General features: G+C 32.0%; 1 protein-coding gene across 1 annotated transcript in view; it reads left to right on the forward strand.

Annotated features, from left to right (window-relative positions):
* PCLO (piccolo presynaptic cytomatrix protein) overlaps positions 1-19,243 on the forward strand; it is a 379,054-nt gene that overhangs the window by 233,774 nt on the left and 126,037 nt on the right. The window contains exons 8-9 of the mRNA XM_059934038.1: positions 2,769-2,905; positions 8,721-8,811. Of these exons, the coding sequence (XP_059790021.1) occupies positions 2,769-2,905; positions 8,721-8,811 (228 nt within the window). The remainder of the gene's footprint in view (positions 1-2,768; positions 2,906-8,720; positions 8,812-19,243) is intronic.

Consider the following 19,243-nt stretch of genomic DNA (forward strand, 5'->3'; position numbering starts at 1 on the left):
TTTCTCTGAACTCAAACTCTAGGTTATAGCCAACAGGATGTTTTTCAGATGTATTCTATATAACTCCAATTAATTTTGAAATATCTCATTTGAGGTATAAGCTAGGTAGGCATAATTTATGTTGCTTACTATTTATGACCACCAGCTTGAAGTCTACACCTTAATATCCATTCCTGGTTAAGAGAAAAACTAAACTAGAAACAGTCAAGTTGTATTTCTACAACCGCAAATATTTTGTTGAAAACATTCTTTCAAAATATACTCCATGTAAAAAAAAAAAAAAAAAAGCATCGGTATATACGGTCTTTTAAAAAAAATTCCAATGAAAATTTCATACGGAATAGAAGTAAGCTGTTCGTATAACTATTGTTACAGTCAATAATGTGAATAATGCTAGACCCCAAAATAGCTTTCTTGCATTTTACATTTAAGAAAAGAAAATATCCATGGCTTAAAACGAGGGGATGTTAATCTCCAGCAAAACTATTTAATTTGGAAAATATTATTATAAAATTTAGTTTTTAAAGTTCGGATCTACCATAGCAGATCAGACAATTGCAGTTATAAACAATTAGCATTTATGTCCAACTTGCTGTAAATGATGAAGACAGAATCCAACATAAGAACAGATTTATTTAATCTGGTTTTTCTTCGTTGATCTACAAATTCCTCTGCAAAGCATGCTAGCCATCCTAACTTGGTTACGTATAGAGTCATTATAAGACATAACAGACAATCAAAGTATGTCATCAGAATCGGAAATAAATTGACAAAATTTATATCAGGTTGAGATTCTGCCTTATCTGTATAGACACAACCAAGGAAACATTTTAAAGGATTGTTATTTTAAATGCATTAAGCAAAGTTGTATATTCAAGTGAAATCATGTAGTGCATTATCCAAGATAGTCATTTATTAAAATCAGTATAGCCTATTTTTTTATGAGAAATATGTAATAAAGATATACAAAATTAATATAAAATGATTAGTATGTTTGTTGATAATCTAATAAGTTTTAGAGACTGATGGTTAAATAATGGATTTTCTATTTACTTATCAAGTTTATATTAAATATTTCTTTCATAAATTTAGTCACTTGGTGTCAAATTAAAACTATGAAAAACTATAATAAATATTGAGTAGATTGTGAGAAAAGATTGTGTAACTATTAATGAGATTCAAGGGACAAATTAATATTTATTTTAACATGTGCTTATCATAATTAGGATATTTAGCTTTAGTTGATGACTAATTTTCCTATGTTTCATTCATTTCCTGAATATTTAATGAATATTATGGCATTTGCAAGGCATTGTTTTTAGTATTGAGGGAGAAAAAAAAACAAAACAACAAAAGAAGACATGAGCCTTACCCTCAAGCAGCTTAGAGTCTAATAGGGGAGATCAGATAAGTACATATGCAACCACAAACCAGGTATGTATCGTATTTCCTCAAATCTAAGACTGACTAAATTATGAGGCATCATCTGTCATTCTGTGTTTATTCGGGGAAAGTGCTGTGGTTAATCAGTGGCGTTGACCAAGATCACGGGAGGTGTAGAGGTGAGTAATGCTGTATATGCTATGGGTTTGCCAGCCCTTCCAGTAAAGAACTAACGGAAATTGCCTGGGAAAAAGTCTTGGGAGAAAGTAGTAGAAGAGAAGTCAGTGATGTAGGCAGAAAGAGACCTGTAATGAGATAGAGAGGAACACTCAATAGTACGGCATTGTAGAAGCTAGAGTTTCAAGAAGGCATAGGTTGATAGCATCATCAACAGATCTTTCAGGATGAGCACCTGAGAAGGGGTACTCCATCTGCCATTTAGGAAGCAAGAATGTATTTCCAGAGACTATTATTTAGGGATCCTTTTACAAAGAATAAAATTATATAAAGTCAAATTCTGTATATTAGGTAAACAGTGATTTGGGGGCACTAAATAAGAAAAAGACCTTGGAAGTACTAAGAACTGAATGGGATGAAGATTTTTAAATAATATTTATATACTCAAATATGGTTGTATTTTCAAAAAAGTATTTTAAGATGTCAAGTTTTGGCACATTTTAAGTACAAAAAGCAGTCAACCAACTCTTTAATTCCTAAATCTGTGATCCCACAGAAAATAATTGTTCAATTTTTAATGAAAAATTCTAATAGATATATTTTTAGTATTAGGCTACCAGGTGATTATGGCACACATGGTCCCAGCAGTGATACCTGGGATTCTCCTAAAAATAAATGCTTTTGTTTATTTATGGATGTCATAGAAATGTCATGTTTTCAAAAAATGCTCACTTGATGTCCAAAGCCATAGTGGTACTGGGTTGATAGGAGAGTGGGAAAATAACAGAATCTTCTGTATTCAAGGAATATATTTTCCTTGGATTTTGGTGATGGGTAGTGGGGAGAGGTGAGGAGGTGGAACTGATGGACTGAGGTTGAATAGAATGACCTTTGAGAAATATTCATTGTTCATTTATTTATTCAATCACTGTCTAAATTTCTTCTTTCACCTAATCTAAATTTAAATTTTGTTTTATTTTGCTTTGAAAAGTTTCACAGGTGGCACATCATTTTTTCTAGGTTATTCCATGGTACAAAATTTTTAACATAATACTGGAAATGATTTTTCTGATCCTGTTGGGAATTGTGCTTGAAATGCATGAATGATTAATGAGCCTGGAGCATGTTGGTACTTCAGAACATCTGCTGCCCTCTGTCATCTGTATTAGTTAGAGTTGCAATGTTTGATGTTTCCTTGGTCTCCAAAGCCTATCACCTGCGTCGTGAAGAAACAGATTGGTTTGACAAACCCAGGGAGTCTCGTTTGGAAAATGGACACGGTCTGGATCGAAAACTGCCAGAAAGGTTGGTCCATTCTAGACCACTCAGTCAACATCAAGAGCAAGTAAGTGCTATATTGAGCAATCTCTTTCAGATTTATTAAAAAAAAAAAGATTCATTTCATCCTAAAATGGTCTCAGTTATCCTGCAATGAATGGGACTTTTGTCAGTCAAGTTCACAAATGATTTTTCTTTTCAGTATCTTAAAGTATTAAGTAACCTTACTTCATCAGCCATGACTGACATCGCAGCATAACCATGATGCTTCTACCAAGGCAATTTAAGAGATTTTTTTCCTCTAACAGATAATTAAGTTTGTACAACATACCCAACACTGCCATACACAGAGAATACATGAAGCTTCTGAAGAGTTTACAGAATATTGGGTGAAATAGATTTGGGCAATTTCAGTGTTCTCCAATAACAGTATGTTCAGGTGTCAAGCACATAAGAGGATGACCAAAGCAAGTCAGCTGGGGACAGGGAAGGTGTCAGTTGGGGGTGAAGGGATGATGTTTTAGGGTCTATTATGTGGAAGTGTTTTTTTGTTTTACATTCATTTTTGGATTTTATCTTCAGAACAACTTTCATAAAGTATGTTTTATTAATACCTATTTATAGGTGAAAAACTTAAACTTAGAGGTACTATTCACTATTACATAAATATAATATCATAATTCATGATCTTATTCACTTTAGAACAAATGTGGTGATGTTTGAATTGAATTTTGGTAGATCTTAGGAAATTAACAGTTGGGTAACCTGAGGGAGATTCCTCTGGTAAGCCACATGGCCTTAAATCAGTTGCCTTAACAGATCAGATTTTTGCAGACTGTATATTCATTATGATCATTAAAATACCCACAAAGAGATAGTTACTTATATCATGTACATTAACTCCTAAATCATCCCTGTCTGATTAATGATTCATTGATGTAAATGACAACTATATTTTGAACAACAAAGAAGAACCATATGAATTTGCTATAGTTCAGTGTTTGTCACATTAAGGTATAAAAGAAAACAAGACTTTTACATGTATAAGTACTGTCTAAAAGATATTATCTATGGTCTTAGATTTGATTTTTTCCTAAGCAGTTTCAGTTTTCATAGACAAATTTCCAGCTGATTAGAATTTTCTTTTCTCAGAATTTTGTTCTAAATTTTTCAGAATTGTTCTGAATGTTTTCTCAGAATTTTATTTTGTTTTTCTAGATGCTATCATATTTTATAGAAATCTGTTCTTCTCTGTATATTGTAAGTATTCTAGATCTAGAATAGATCTAGCTCAGAAGTGAGAAAATTAAAGGATTAAAATCATTCTGAACATGTTTAAAAATTTCAATTTACCTCTTATCTACAATTACTAAAACAATCAATTTGTCAATTGAAAATAATTTCCTTGAATTTTTTTTATTATAGGAATCTCTCTGTAATGACTTACTTGTTATATCTTACCCATCTTGTTTGTTTCTCTGAAGTTTACTATTTCTGACAAACCTAGATCAAGTTAATGAAAACACAAATCCTTTAAAGAAATCCTAATAAGATGAACTATAAAAACTGAAGAGCTAAAAAAAATAATAACTTGCATACAATTATTTCCCAAAACTTCTGAGGATCCAATCAGAATAGTCTTGTCCAACTAATTTATCCAAATAATATTCTACAGGATATATTTTAAAATAATCTGTGTCCATCCCCAAAAATATTTTCTAAAATTCTATTTTATTGTATGTAGATTAAACAAATATTCCTAATGACTTTTTTGTTCATAATTTTCTGTTACATCTACAGATTTATGATTTTGGTTCACTGAAGACATAGCACATCATGTTTAAATATATAATTATAGAGCAATATAATACCAAAATTGGAGTGGCTATATTTGAGAATCATTTAATTAATTTCTTTGTTTGATAACATAGAAAATGTAAGGATCCTTGTTAGAATTATATACAGGTAAATGTAATAATGTGTATTTTCTTGCTAAAAGTTATTTTTTACATTTGTATTTTGTTATCTAACATACAAACAAAAAAACTGCAATACTCAAAACTGAAAATATGTAGAATTATAAACTAGTTATAAAGTAAACAGCCATATAACCACCACACGAACAAAGAAAGGGAGGATTTTCTGCCCACTGAAACCTCCAAGTGCCCTTTGCAGATTGTAATTTTCAACCTCTCCCAAACAAGTAGAAAATATACTGACTTTTGTGACAATAATTTCTTTGTTTTGCTTTATAGATTTCTCTAAATAAAAGCTTTATTGAAGACAACATATGCTTTGATTACATTTATATAAAGTTCAAAATTCATGCTTTTTTACGTTAATATTTGTCTTCAAATACTGTCTTCCTCATTAACTCATCAAAACTATATTTTGGTCTAGAAGGGATAGCAAAATAGCATTCTTGTTTTAGTCACTTCTTTGCATATTTAATCACAAAAAGATAATATTGAACTCTTGGTACCAATAAGTCCAGCTGCTTTTATTTGAAAACTTATGCATAATAAGAATTTATGTTCACAAAATGTTCTGGAGGCAGAAGTAATAAAACCAAATTGACTGATGCAAGCACTAATTTGTCTGCTTTAAAAAATATTTAATGTAAATATACATTAGAGAAATTGAAGAGTATTTCTGAAGTTAGACTGAAAATCATATAAACCATAAAAATAAACCAAATCTGCAAAACTATATTTGTTTCCTTTCAAATATATATATTTATGTTTAACCTCTGCACTGTTCAGTAGAAATTCAACTCTGCTTTGTGAATTGAACAGATCACCTGACTCTTTTTTTTTTTTTTTTTTTTTTCAGTCACTTCATCTATAAATAGGACTAATACCCTTCACAGGGTTGTTACAAGGGTCAACATTTCTCTACTAGTACAAAATGCCTTCACTCTGCACTAATGCCCATGCCTTGTGCAATTCCCACGCAACCGCTATATTGCGGTACGTTGAGCTCCTCTGAAAGAGCCACTCTTTCTCTTTCTTCTGGGCTTTTGAATGTCTTGTTTCCTCTTCCTGAACATTCCCCCTCCTCTCTTCTCTTGGCTAACCCTATTCATCACTCAGGTCTCCATGTACATGCCTCATCTTGCAAGGAGCCTTCTCTGACACTACTACCACCACCTCCCCACAAGTGTTCTTCCTTTGTGCTCCAGTAGCACTCCATGCACTGTGTCTTGGTCTACGAGCTTTTAGAGAGCAAGTGCTCTCTCTTCCATCCACCGTGGTATCTATGCAGTGCCTAACACAGGGCTTGGATCCCCAGAAGGGCACTCTGTCCCCTGCATCTGTCATACAAGGTATTTAGGTGAGGGAAAGCATGAATGTCTGTATAAATAAAAGATATATTAACACAAGAGTTGTTATTTCATAAGTATGAAGGGCCAGTTCATGAACATAATTTCTCTTGAAATATTTGTAGGTAGGGAAGAGGAGAAACTCTTTTTCTTGGTGGCATACAGGTGATAGTTCTGTCAATGCAGAATCATCAAAAGACTATGCTATCAGAAACCTGGCTCGTGGGGATAGGTATGAGGCACTACTTGACATCAGTCCTGCCCTCTGGCCTTGTTCCTACTCTTAGTTGGCAAAAGCAACACCTGCCCTAAGACTTCATCTGCTAGAGAACTCTCTCAACACTTACCTGTGTTGGTTAGAAAAAAGCTAATATCCAGCTAGTGCAAACATGGGAGATGGATACTTCTGCTTTCCTCAGACTCTTGGTCACATTGATCAAAATTGAGGCAGTTTAATGTTTCTAATTGATTAATTGAATTCATGAAGCTGACTGTAGACAGTCTCTGAAATTACAGGAGATCCTATGAGATGCTCTGAAAGCAATATTCATGGAAATGAAGATGCTTAACATACCTTCTACTTAATATCATCATAGATACATATTGAAAGGCAGTAGGGACTAGTTGATAAAACTGATGAAACATTTCGGAAACCTGATTACTCTTCTAGACTATGCAAGAGGGGAACTATGAGATTATATCAACTTCTCCCTAGACTGGAGAATTAGACAGAATAACAAAAGGCAAAATTGTGTTTTCTTAGTTTATTTTTGACCAAGTGAAATTAGAAGATATTTGAAGTAAAATGAAATAATATCCATAATTTTAATGAATTATCTACAGTAACAAAGTAAAGTTGAGTTATAGCTAATAGTTATAGGATTTTCAATGCACATGGTTTGATTTTTAGTAAAAAGTAAAGATCTTTAAATGCAGATTAGGGGAGGGAGGAAGGAGAGGAGGAGAGGAAGAAGGAAAGTAGAAGAAGGAGAAAAGACAAAGGGAGGGAAAGTAAGGAGGCCAGGAGAGAAAGTAAGAAAGAGAAAGAGACAGAATAGGAGGCAAGAGTGTGGAAGAAAAGAGGAAAATGCACACTCTTTTGTTATGAATATATACAAGGTTTTCAGTGGTATACAAAGTTAGCATCAGTATAAATTATCAAGATTGACGGATTATACTGACCATAATATTTTTACAATCTTGCAAACAATACTTTAGCTTTACTTTGCAGAATTCATATAATATTCTTGGACTTGACAGGATTCTCCTGTTGACTGGGGAGTGTTTTATATCCATCAGAGACCTGATTAAGCTTATTCTTTGCCGAAGAGAATAAAAGCTAAAGGCTATAATTTAAGTTTGTATTTTTTTACTACATTTTCCTTTTAAAATCCAGAAGTCTAGTAGTTTTACTGATGGATTTTCAAAGACACAATATCACAAGAGTATTCCAAGGAATCTTCCTTCACAAAATGTAGATCCCTTTAGTTCTAAATTCTGTTTAATATTTTGGTTTGGTAGTCCCAAACACTTCTTAAACGTATTCTGAAATTGGTAGTATTGAATGTCTCTTTACTATTATTTCATTTGTAATTATAGTCAAAAATTCTCCTGAGGTGATAAATATAAGATTCTATCCTAATAAAATCCTATTAATATAGGTATATAAATATTTTACTATTTCTTTCTTTCATTATTTCACAAATCTCTTTTGAAAGCCAAATTCCATAAAATATAAAACATAAGTTTGGATTTGCTAATTTACTGTTGTTTCAGAAACCTCATTTTGCCAGGTGGAAACAGCAATAATGCAGTCTATAGTATTCTCATGTTCAAGTCTCAGTAATGAGAATTGAAGTCACAGACTTGTAACAGGAACTTTGAGTGTTGTTTCTTCTACCCGAAGGAACATCAGAAGTAAATGAGAAGTAACACCTTTGCATACAAAGAAGGCTTCAGAAAATATTAGAATGAGCAAAGATTTGATTTATTTATACAGAATTAGTCTCAGCATCAGGTATACATTGAAACTGCTGGTAGATGTGCTCAGGAGAAGCAAAATTCCACATTGAAATCAAAATAACATAAATATGCATTCCTAGTAGAGTGATAGAGATGCAGAGTATGAGGATCTTCTCTAGCTTTTCTCCCTTAGAATCACTTGATTGCTGAAAATTGACAATGCCTATTTCTAGGCTGTCCAAAACAAAATCAGCAGATATCAATTTTCCATATACTTCCTCTATCCACTGTCATCACTACTATGCACTACCATAGTAACAGACATCCTTTAGGTGTTACATGTGCTCGTTGATTTTCCAAACACAACAAATCAGTTTGCAAGAGAAACTGGTTGTAAACATAAAGACTATAATGAACTCAGAAACCAGTAACGTCATTGTGTAGTATTAAATGCTTAAAATTGTCATCATTTGAGAGTCTTCTAATATATTTTCATTGATTGAATCAATGTGCTTTGAAAAAAAAAAAGTGAATTCTGTAAATTGCCTTTTAAGTCTCTTTAACATTGCTTTTTCACCTTATCACATGTACGTCTTAGATTATACAGATGAACGGGAAAACTGTGCAGTACATCTTTCCTCATGCAAGGATAAAAATAACAAGAGACTCCAAGGATCACACAGTTTCAGGTAAAGGAAATCAAATAATCTAGTTCTTTTCACTTTAATGTCGCACTGAGATATGTATTTGAATTTCAGTTTAGATGACTCATTAAATTTTAGAAAACACCACTTTTTATGTCAAAACTTGCGTATAGGAAAATTTCAAAAAATAAGCAGGCTGTGCATTTGAATATAAAAGACAATAATGGCATAATCATTAGTATGATACATTACTAAATGGCATATATATTTAGATCATTCTATTATCTTCATTTTTAAAAATGTGCATGACATTACAATGCTCCATAATTATTGCACTGTTGAGTAATATGGTCATAGGAGCATAAAACATTCTTACACAGAAAGTAGAAAGCTAACTTGAATTTTTCTAAAGAATAGATTCCCCTATACCTTACCAATTTGAAGATTATCAATTTTGCTGATTTTTATTTGTTTGTGTTCTTCTGTAAACCAAACTTATGACAGAAATTTTAAACTTGTTATTTTGAAATACTTTGGACTCCCAGAAAATAACACAGTCAGTTCTTTTGCCCACCCTTTACCCAGTTTCACTAATGTTAACATCTGTCTAACCACAAAAAATGATCAAAACAAGAAATCAACATTAATATGATAGTACTGAAATATCTACAAGCCTTATCCAAATTTTGAGTTTCCCCACTAATTTTTGTTTTCTGGTGCAGAATCTAATCCAGATCTCAAGTTGCATTTAGTTTACAAATAAAAACTTCTCTATCTGTGAGATGGAAGTATAAATTTTGTCAAAGTTAATAAATTTTTAAAATATGAAAATTACCTATATTCTCACTCAAGTATTTCCCTATATTCTCACTCTTTGTTTCATAGACACCGTACAGCAACAGAAAATATTCATGAATTTATATGGATATATGTATAGGTGGTATATCTAACATGACCTATGTGTTGGAGGGTTTTTTTTTTAAGGACTGATAGAGAATAAAAAATAGATATTTCTTCAGTGTTCTTCCTGTTGTTCCTTGCAGATTTTAGACCCTAGAGAATGTAGATGTGGAACAGGTTTTGCTTTGAGCAATTGTCCTCTCTTTATTTTCATAGAGAATGAATCGATTTACAGCCTAATACTGTTGTTTTTCTTGTAAGATTGGGTAATTTCTCTTCTGCCAGAGATAGATAATTCAACCTTTCAAGATTTTATTGCATGCAGACTGTATTTTAAGTACTAATGAACGTTCCAGGGGTGAGCCTTAAAATCCAGGCACTCTTTTTGTAGAAATAACTACCTGCTACAAACTATTTCAGTTCCCTCCAGCTCATAAAGCAAAACAACATAATACTTTCTAGCAATACCAAAATTATTTTTTTCAGGGAGTACAAAAAAAATCTTCAAAACATTTTTACTAAATCATCAGGACTCTATATCAATGTGTCTGTTTTCTAGTTGTATTACTATTAATATACTATGTCAAAGTAATTATCCCCTCAACCTTATCATTTTTCTTTTGCAGCTTATTTTAATTTTTCTTTTACTACAATTAGGAAAATTTTTTAAATTTGTTTTCTTTTACTACAATTAAGAAAAAATAATTCTTATTTTAAAATACAAGAGTAACATAAATAAGAGCTATTGATTTCTTTTTATAAATATTCTAGTCTGAAAACTAAATTCAGTTTCCTCTGTATATAGATTTTGCAAAATGAGAAAAGAGGACTATAGTTTTGAATGGTAAATTTACTAGTGTATTATATTATCTCTCTGCATGCTCCTTTTTATTTTGATATTTGCCTAAAATAATAATAAAAATATTTTCCTTGTTGTATTTACCCTGCGTTACTACTGAATAGATTTGCCATGTGTCCTGCGATAGCATGATCTCATTCTAAAGTAAACGTTTTGAAGCAATTTGTATTGTCTTCAGATAAGTCTTAAGTACCTGAAAGGGATTTAAATGCATGTATATGCAAGACTAGAACCAGAAATGGCAATTTTTAGCAAACAGCCTCCAGAAATTTGAGGTTAGTAGGCAAACCCTGGCATAGAACGTTTACACTCCTGGCTAATCTCTGTTATTTGCTGGTCTACCAAAAACTTAGTTTGAGTGACTAAATGTTTAGTGACACTGAAGTTATTCGTAGCTATCAGTGTCATTTTTATGTTAATGTTTTAATTAAAAATGGAATATATCTTTTAGAGATGCATACTAAAATATTTACATATGAAACAATGCCTTGTGTGGAATTTGCTTCACAATTAGCTGTGTAGAGAGTGGTAAAGAAATAGATGGGACAAAACTGACCATGATTTGATTAATTGTTGGAGCTGGAAGATCAACCACACTGGGTTTTATTATAGTCTTGTCACTACTTTTTTATATGTATGAAATTTTTCATAATAAAAAATATTTAAATTCCTGTTTGTCTCTCACATTTAGAGAAAAACAGCAGTGTCCAATAGCTTCATTAATAGTGAAAAAGCTATCTAAGCTAATAATTTAACTGCCTTTGTCAAAAAGATAAGGATATAATCAAGGAAGGAGAGAAGAATAAAATGTAGTATTTCTGCTCTCCTAAACAGAGGGGGAAATTGTCGTTAGTAAATTTTCATTTTGGTTATATAAACCCATCGAAAGTAGAAATAAAATATATCTTTTTTAGTATTTTAATAGACCATTCTAAATGGGTCTAGCATTAAAATATTTTATAAGAATTATATGAAACCAGCATACCTCACAGAAAAGGAAAAAATATATTTCTATTTATTGGAAGCAAAAGTAATTTCAAAATAGCAGACAGGAATAGAAAGTTTGTTGTTGTTTTTTCTTAATTCTTTCTACTATGTGGTTGTCAGAGTATGAGCTGGGAACCTCATGGTACCCAAGATTCTTTCAGGGGGTTTTCAAGGTCAAAATTATTTTCATAGTAATGCTAAGGTAGCATTACTTTGCACTCTTATTTTCCTGTGAATATACAGTAGAGTTTCTCAGAGATTAATTGATGTGTGACATCACAACAGACTGTATATAACAGATAAGAGAATTCAGCTGTCTTCTATTTAACTTAATATCAAGGAGATTTGCAATAATATAAAACAAGGCCACCTTTCTCATAAATGTTTTGTTTTTAAAATACATTTTTTATTAAAATGATTTATTTTAACATAGAATGAGTTTATTAATACTTTAAATTCATTAATAAATACTTTAAATTCTCAGTTTTAGTTTGTAATACAGAAAATATACATAATTATAACCCATATAAACAAAAGCTCTTTGAGGTCCCTAATAATATTAAAAAATATAAATGGCTCCTTGGAACCAAAATGTTTGAGAAATACTTCTCTAAGGATCTTTATAGAGAAAGTTTAAAAAATTCTAAATAAGTTTTTATTTCTTCCTACAAAAAACTTACACAAATAAAGTATATTTTATAACTGCTTTTAAACTTCTGTTGAATTCATTTAAAAATTTTTATTCATTAATAGTTATTGAGAGCACACCCATGGTGTGATTTACATTGTGTTGGTTGCTGTATTACTAGAATGAATCCAACAAAGACCTTGATCTACAAATTACTCATACTTTAGTAGGAGAATCTGAAGTGTGAGTAATTATTACAGTAAAATTTTAGGAACAACTGAGACAAAGCCAGGGAATTTATAAAACTTTATTTTTCATAGACGTATGTATATATGTATAAGTGTGTACACTCATATACATATGTACCATTCTTTATAGTATTCTTATGATGTATGCAGAGGAAAATACATGCATACAATCTTCTATTAAGCGACCCATAATTTTAAGGAAATAGATACTTTAACTTTTTACCTTAAACTTCAAAATACTCTTATAGGTGTTGATCAACAACTATACAGTGGTTTTGAAAATCTTTATTCAAACAAGTAGAAGGCAGCAAAATGGAGAAAACAGGTCATGAGTTTTAGAATTAGAAAGACCTGAGTTGGAGTCCAGCTCTATCACTTATTTAAATTTTGAGAATAAGTTTGCTCAACCATAAAATAAGACCAGCTCTCTCTATCTCACATAATTGCAAGTGCACCTAGCCCAAAATGTTATACTTACTATACACTCAACAAATGTTATTTCCCCTTGTCTTAGAAATTATCAGAAAAAAAAGATAAAATGTAATGCTCAAGAAATGAGTCTCTTTTTTATTTAGAACTCATCTTATGGCTCCAGAAACACAGCTGTTTGAAACAAGTCAAAGAAATTCTTCTGATTTTAAAAAAGATATTTGCTTATGTATAGTTCTGCAATAGACTGGCTCCATCTGCAAGGCTAGAAAGACTAATTAGGAAGTGCAATAGTGAAGAACATTAAAAATGTTTAGGTTCAAAAGACAGCAGTGTCTTCTATGGAAATAGCAGCTCATTTTCTATTCCTCTTTAGTCCACCGTCTTCATGAGCTTTTAGAAACAGGAGATAAATATAACAGATCTCATTGGATCTCAGTTGGTAGGAATACCAAATGTGGATAGCCCTTTTTAAATTATTATTTCAACAACTTTACATATCATAAATATGCACGTTGTATGTGTACAAATCAATGACTTCTGTAAATTTATGGAGTTGTATGACCATCACCACAATTTTGTTTTAGAACATTTCGATCATTGCAAAAAGTTCCCTTGAGTCTGATAGCAATAGCCACTTCCAATACTCCTCTCCCAGCCACAGGCAGGAAATTTACTTTATGTCTGAGTTTACCCTTTCTGGGCACTTCACATACGTTAAATCACACAGTTTACAGTTTTGGTGTCTGGCTCCTTTCCCTTACCAGTATTTTTTAGGTTTATCCATTTTGTAACATGTATCAAAAGTTTGCTATTTTTATTGTTAAGAAGTATTCCATTGTTTAGATTGTGTATATTTGTTTATCCATTGGATTTTGCCTGGTTTTTCTTAATATTTACATACAGATTTTAGTTTGGACATATGATATTTTTGTATGGCATCCTAGAAGTAGAACTGCTGAGTTACATGGTAAGTTTCTTAACTATTTAAGAAACTGCCAAATAGTTTTCCAAGGTGAAGGTACCATATTGTATTCTTGCCAGCAGTGTGTAAGGATTCCACTTTCACCATGTCATTGCCAACACTTGGTAACGTCTGTCTTTTGGGGTGAGTGTGGATGATATCTCATTGTTATTTTTAGCTTGCATTTTCCTCATGACCTATGATAATGAGCATATTTTCAGGGGGTTATAAGCAAAGCATACGTATTCTTTGGTGAAACATTTATTAAGAAATTTTGCCCATATTTATTTACGTTGTTTGTCTTCATACTGAGTTGTAAGAGTTCTTTATATATTTGGATGTGTCTTTTACAAGATACATGGCATGCATATATTTCCTTCTAATCTCTGTGTTGTCTTTTTATTTTCTTAAAGATGTATTTTAAAGAAAAATTTTAACATTTTAATGGAATTCAATTTTTTGATATTTTTTTTGTGTGTGTGAACCATGCTGCCCTTGATAGTGTATTAAGAACTATCCCAAGGTCAAAAAGATTTTCTCTTGTGTTTTATACCAGAAGCTTTAAACATTCGGGTCAATGACCTATTTTGTGCTGGTTTTTGTATATGGTTTGAGGCTGAGATGCACGTTCATTTTTTTGAAGCATTAATGGATATCTAATTGTATAAGCACCTTTTGTTAAACAAATATGTCCCCCATTGAATTGCCTTGGTATCTTTGTCAAAAGTCAATCTACCATTAATACAAGAATTTATTTCTAGATTCTCAATTCTGTACTGTTTGACTATACGCCTAACTGTTACACTCTTTTGCTTACCATATAGCTTTATATTACATTTTGAAATCTGGTAGTGGAAGTCGTCCAACTTTTTATTTTCAAAATTGTTTTGGCTATTCTTGATCCTTTTAACTTCCATATTTTTTTAGTATTAACTTACTGGGATTATGATAGAGGTTGCATTGAAATTATAGATCAATTTGGAGAGAATTGCTCTCTTACCAACATTGAATCTTCTAATTCATGAACATGTAATACCTCTTCATTTACTGAGATATCCTTTCATTTTTTTCAGTAAAGTTTTATAGTTTTCAGTGTACAAAACTAGCATTTCATTTGCTAAATGTCTCCCAAATTATTTTATTCTTCTTGATTCTATGGAGAATGGAGTTGTTTTCTTAATTTCAGTTTTGGACTATTCATTGCCATTTTATAGAAATACATTTGATTTTTGTATATTGACCTTTTGGCTTATAATCTTGCTAGTGTTTTTAGTTCTAATAGTTTTTGTGGAGTTCTTAGGATTTTCTACATGCAAGATTATGTTATCTGCAAGTAAAGACAGTTTTTACTTGTTCCATTCCAATGGGGATAAATTTCATTTTTGTCCTTATTGCAATTGCTAAAAGTGTGATACAGTACTGAACAGAGGAGTGAGAGCAGACATCCCTGCTTTGTTCCTAAAGAACATTAGTGACTAGTTGTGAGAACAATGCAGGAACTGTACCACCTGCTGTAGAATTCCTTCCTCTCTTCCCATTTAATACTCACTGGAAGGAGTTAATATTGGCCTAAAATTTTAAAAATCTGAGCAGAAGTATTTAAGAACAGCTTTAAAAGCAAACAATAACTAGTCAGACTTTCCACTTCCTTCTATTAATCAATGGAGATCTCAAACACTGGCAATATGACTAGGCATTGAGTGAATTATGTTTTCATATTTGGAAGAGGATAGGGAGTTTACATACATGCATACATACATATATACACAGCAAATAAGCCCTCATACTCACTATGGTTTATATTTCAATAATTTTTTTAATGGAAATGGTTATGTTTGTGATAATAGCCTTATTTACATAGTTTGGTCAGTCATTATATTGTCCCAATATGCAACCAAAGAAATTATGTATGCAAAATCCTAAGAAAGTAAATGAAAACCTTAAATATGTTAAAAAGATACGAAAATAATTATATTATTTACTTTGCACTTGCATATTTTCTGTTCGCTTCTGAAATAATTTGAAAGTATAACCATTTCCACCAAATACTGATATCATTCTCCTCCTTTTTTTCTTACTTATGAGTGTTTACAGAGAAAATCCACAAACTTAAAGTAGAGGTGATTTAGATAGATATGTGTATTCAGACTTTAGATGGAACCTTCTAGATGGTAAGAATAGTTCTGTATATCTTACCCAGTATTTCTCAAAGATATGATCAGCAAATTAGTTTAAAAAAATACCCCCATGTTCCATAGAATATGTTCCATAGTCAATAAAAGTACTGAAACAAAAATTTAGCTACCTTTTTTAACTGTTAAATTTACTTGAAAATTTTTCAAATAACATAGGATTACAGAAAGAGTTATGATAAACAAAGGCCTATCTTTCACTTGCCCACTGTAAACAAATAAATAGTTCATATTGAATATAGATTCAACCTTAACCTAGCTATGAGTCAGATACGGGAAAAGTCTGTGGTGACCACTTTGCTTCCAAGAATTTGCAAGACACTTGAAGAAGTGGAGCTAATACGTAGGAAACAATGAATACATGAGACTGTCTAATGAAAATTAAAATATGACACAAACCACGGGTACATGTTTGTACACGTACAATTTTTGTACTGCATATCTTCATTTGCTCAAAGAATTTTATCAATAGGATATAGAGAACACATCTTTCCCCATTTTCTCCTGAAGATTTTCATTTCTTTTTCCTCTTTTAGAGATCTAAAAGGCAAACCTCCCATCTGGCTTTCAGCTACCAGTAGCTAAATGGCTAAATGCATGTATCATTTTCAGCTCTCTTCTGTGTATGTATACGTAAAATGAGTGTGTGTGTGTGGGGGGGGGTGTGTGCGTATGTGTGTTGTGTATGTGTAGATAGCTGGATGGACGGATGGATGGATAGACAGAGCGATCGATCCTCAGTAAATTATGGTAGTAGTGAAAAATATAAAGATGAAAATAAAAGCCATCGTAATTTGACAATTTATATTCTCTTTCCTTTTTATCTTGTTTATACCCATGTACACACACAGTAAAAGTTAGGAGTATATTGTAAAGTAGTTTACATACATATTTTTAATATAGTGTAAATTGCGTAACAAAGACATTTTCCTGTTACATCAAAAGTTCTTCATAAACATAAATTTAATTACTTGTTTTTATCATGTTTGTAGATATTTAATCATCTACATCAACCATTCCTCAATTGTTGGACATTTGTGCTGTCTTCCCCTTTTCAGTATTATAAACAATACCACAATACTACAGTGAAAAAATGCTGCCATGATATTCATTATTTCCTTAAAATATATAGGCCACATGGGGGTTGTACTTAGGAAAAGAGTAAACAACCAGCTGTGGAAGGCCAACATTTTAGTATCAAAAGGTTGGACTGCCCCTGGTTCTTGAAGGAAGATATGATTGACTTGGTTGAATAATTTCCTAGACTTGGAGGAAACTGAAACCCAGCTGCTCAGGGATAAGCAGAAATTGTACTTGATCCCCTTGATAAGGAGGGCTGTTTGGCTAGGGGTCCTTATATCCACCAGAGTAAGGAGGGGATCTTATGGTTAGACCATTTAAGACCCTGCTAATTTGACCAGTTCATGAGGCAGCACATAATACTGAGTCTTAATTTCTGGCCTTAGACCATAATTAGTGCTGTTTTTTTCTTTTCAATGACTTTATCATTGCAGGAAGACAGATTATTTTTGTTTGGTTTTTTTTTTTTCCATTTTGTTTTGATAGAACACAGAGTACATAAAAGGAACCAAAGTTAGGGCCAGATCATGGTGGACCAGACAAGTAAAGAATCTGAATTTAATTTGATAGGTGGTATGGGTATCATTGAAATCATTGAAGCATGGTTTTGTCTTGTTTGCTTCAAAGCTGAATTCTGAAAGAAGCTTAACCATAATGAAATAAGGTGCACCAGGTGATCAAATAAAGATGTTTGATCACTTTTGAGACTGCACTGCTGTCCTCACATGTGGTATATAAAATAAAGGGGAACTGAGGCAAAAATGTGGTGAACTCTGCTTCATGCAGTTGAGATAAATTTTAGCAGACATGCACTTAACATGCCTCCAATGTTATTTACATGAACACTTCATAAGAAAACTTTTTTTTAAGGTCAAGTCTTAGAAAGTTAAAATAATTTTGTCATATCTTCTGTTTCTTGTGGAATACGAAGAAAAAGTGTCACTGTCCATTTGGAAACATATGTGTTCCATCGTAACTGCTGCAAGTTCTGGGAAACTGAGCAGATTCTGCGAAGGTGCCTTGACCCCCAGATTTCTCCCTCCCTATTCAGGATGGCTTTTTCTCTTTCATTCTTAGCAAGAGTCCAAATTATGTATGACATAATTTCTTGCAAGCCTCTCAAATTATTTTTAGGAATAAACAAAGTATACAACTATAGAAATAAAATACTATTTGGACTGAATCTCTTCTAAAATCACAGTTTCTTCCTGGTACATTTTAGTGAAAGCTTGTGTGCATTTCCTCAGTGACAAAGGAAGTATCTACTGTCAGCACTAGTTCCTCATTCACATCATCACTTCTCCTGACATCTGTCAAGATAAATATTGCTTGTAGAAGTGTGTTCCTGCTAAGGAAGTGACATTATAGGCTATGCTTCTAACTGGACATATTTTTCTGTTTTTCTTAATAAAGCAAAATTAAAGGAACTAATCATTGATTCTGTGAGGAGACGGTGAAGACATTCAAGATGTCTAACCTACAGGTTAAGGAGGATAAATTGGTGATGCTAATGTTAAATATAAGTGTATAAATGTAAAATGTATATGAATGGGCCATGGAAAGTAGGTAATAAGAAATGAGATTCAGTTAAAGGAGAAAGGATTTATACTGATCTTCCAGAATATTTTCTTGACAATTAGAGCGATGAGCAAAGGTATATAGAAAGAACAAGGACATGGGACTCAAGAAGAAAATGGGCTCTAATATTAGCTTTTTTACTTGCTAGCCAACCTAGGTAAGTTTCTAACCTTCCTTAGTCTCAGCTGCTTTGTCCTGAAATGGTATGGATAGTACCTAACATGAAAAGTTATAGAGATGATTAAAAAACACAAAAAATAGTATAAGACAAATAGGAGAAACTCTAGAAATGTTAGTTACTTTCTTCTTTCCTTCTATCCCTGAAGATGATACCGAAGAGATTAGGAACAAATAATATATTAAATATAAAATAATATTGGCACAAGGTAGAGACACCAAATAGAATTCATTGGTTCAAAGTCATATACTTTGAGACATCTGACAACTAAAAGTTCAATAAATCTGATGTAGTAGAAAGCTAGATGAAAATAAATAAAAGCAGCTCACTTTTTGTTTAAAGCACAATTTCAGTGGAATGTTTATTCTTAGCCTGGTCACCTAACAACATATAATGTTTCTTCTCCATTACAGATAGTAGTAACAGTTTTTTAA

The sequence above is a fragment of the Balaenoptera ricei genome, chromosome 9 (assembly GCF_028023285.1).
Source record: "Balaenoptera ricei isolate mBalRic1 chromosome 9, mBalRic1.hap2, whole genome shotgun sequence".
Lineage (NCBI taxonomy): Eukaryota > Metazoa > Chordata > Mammalia > Artiodactyla > Balaenopteridae > Balaenoptera > Balaenoptera ricei.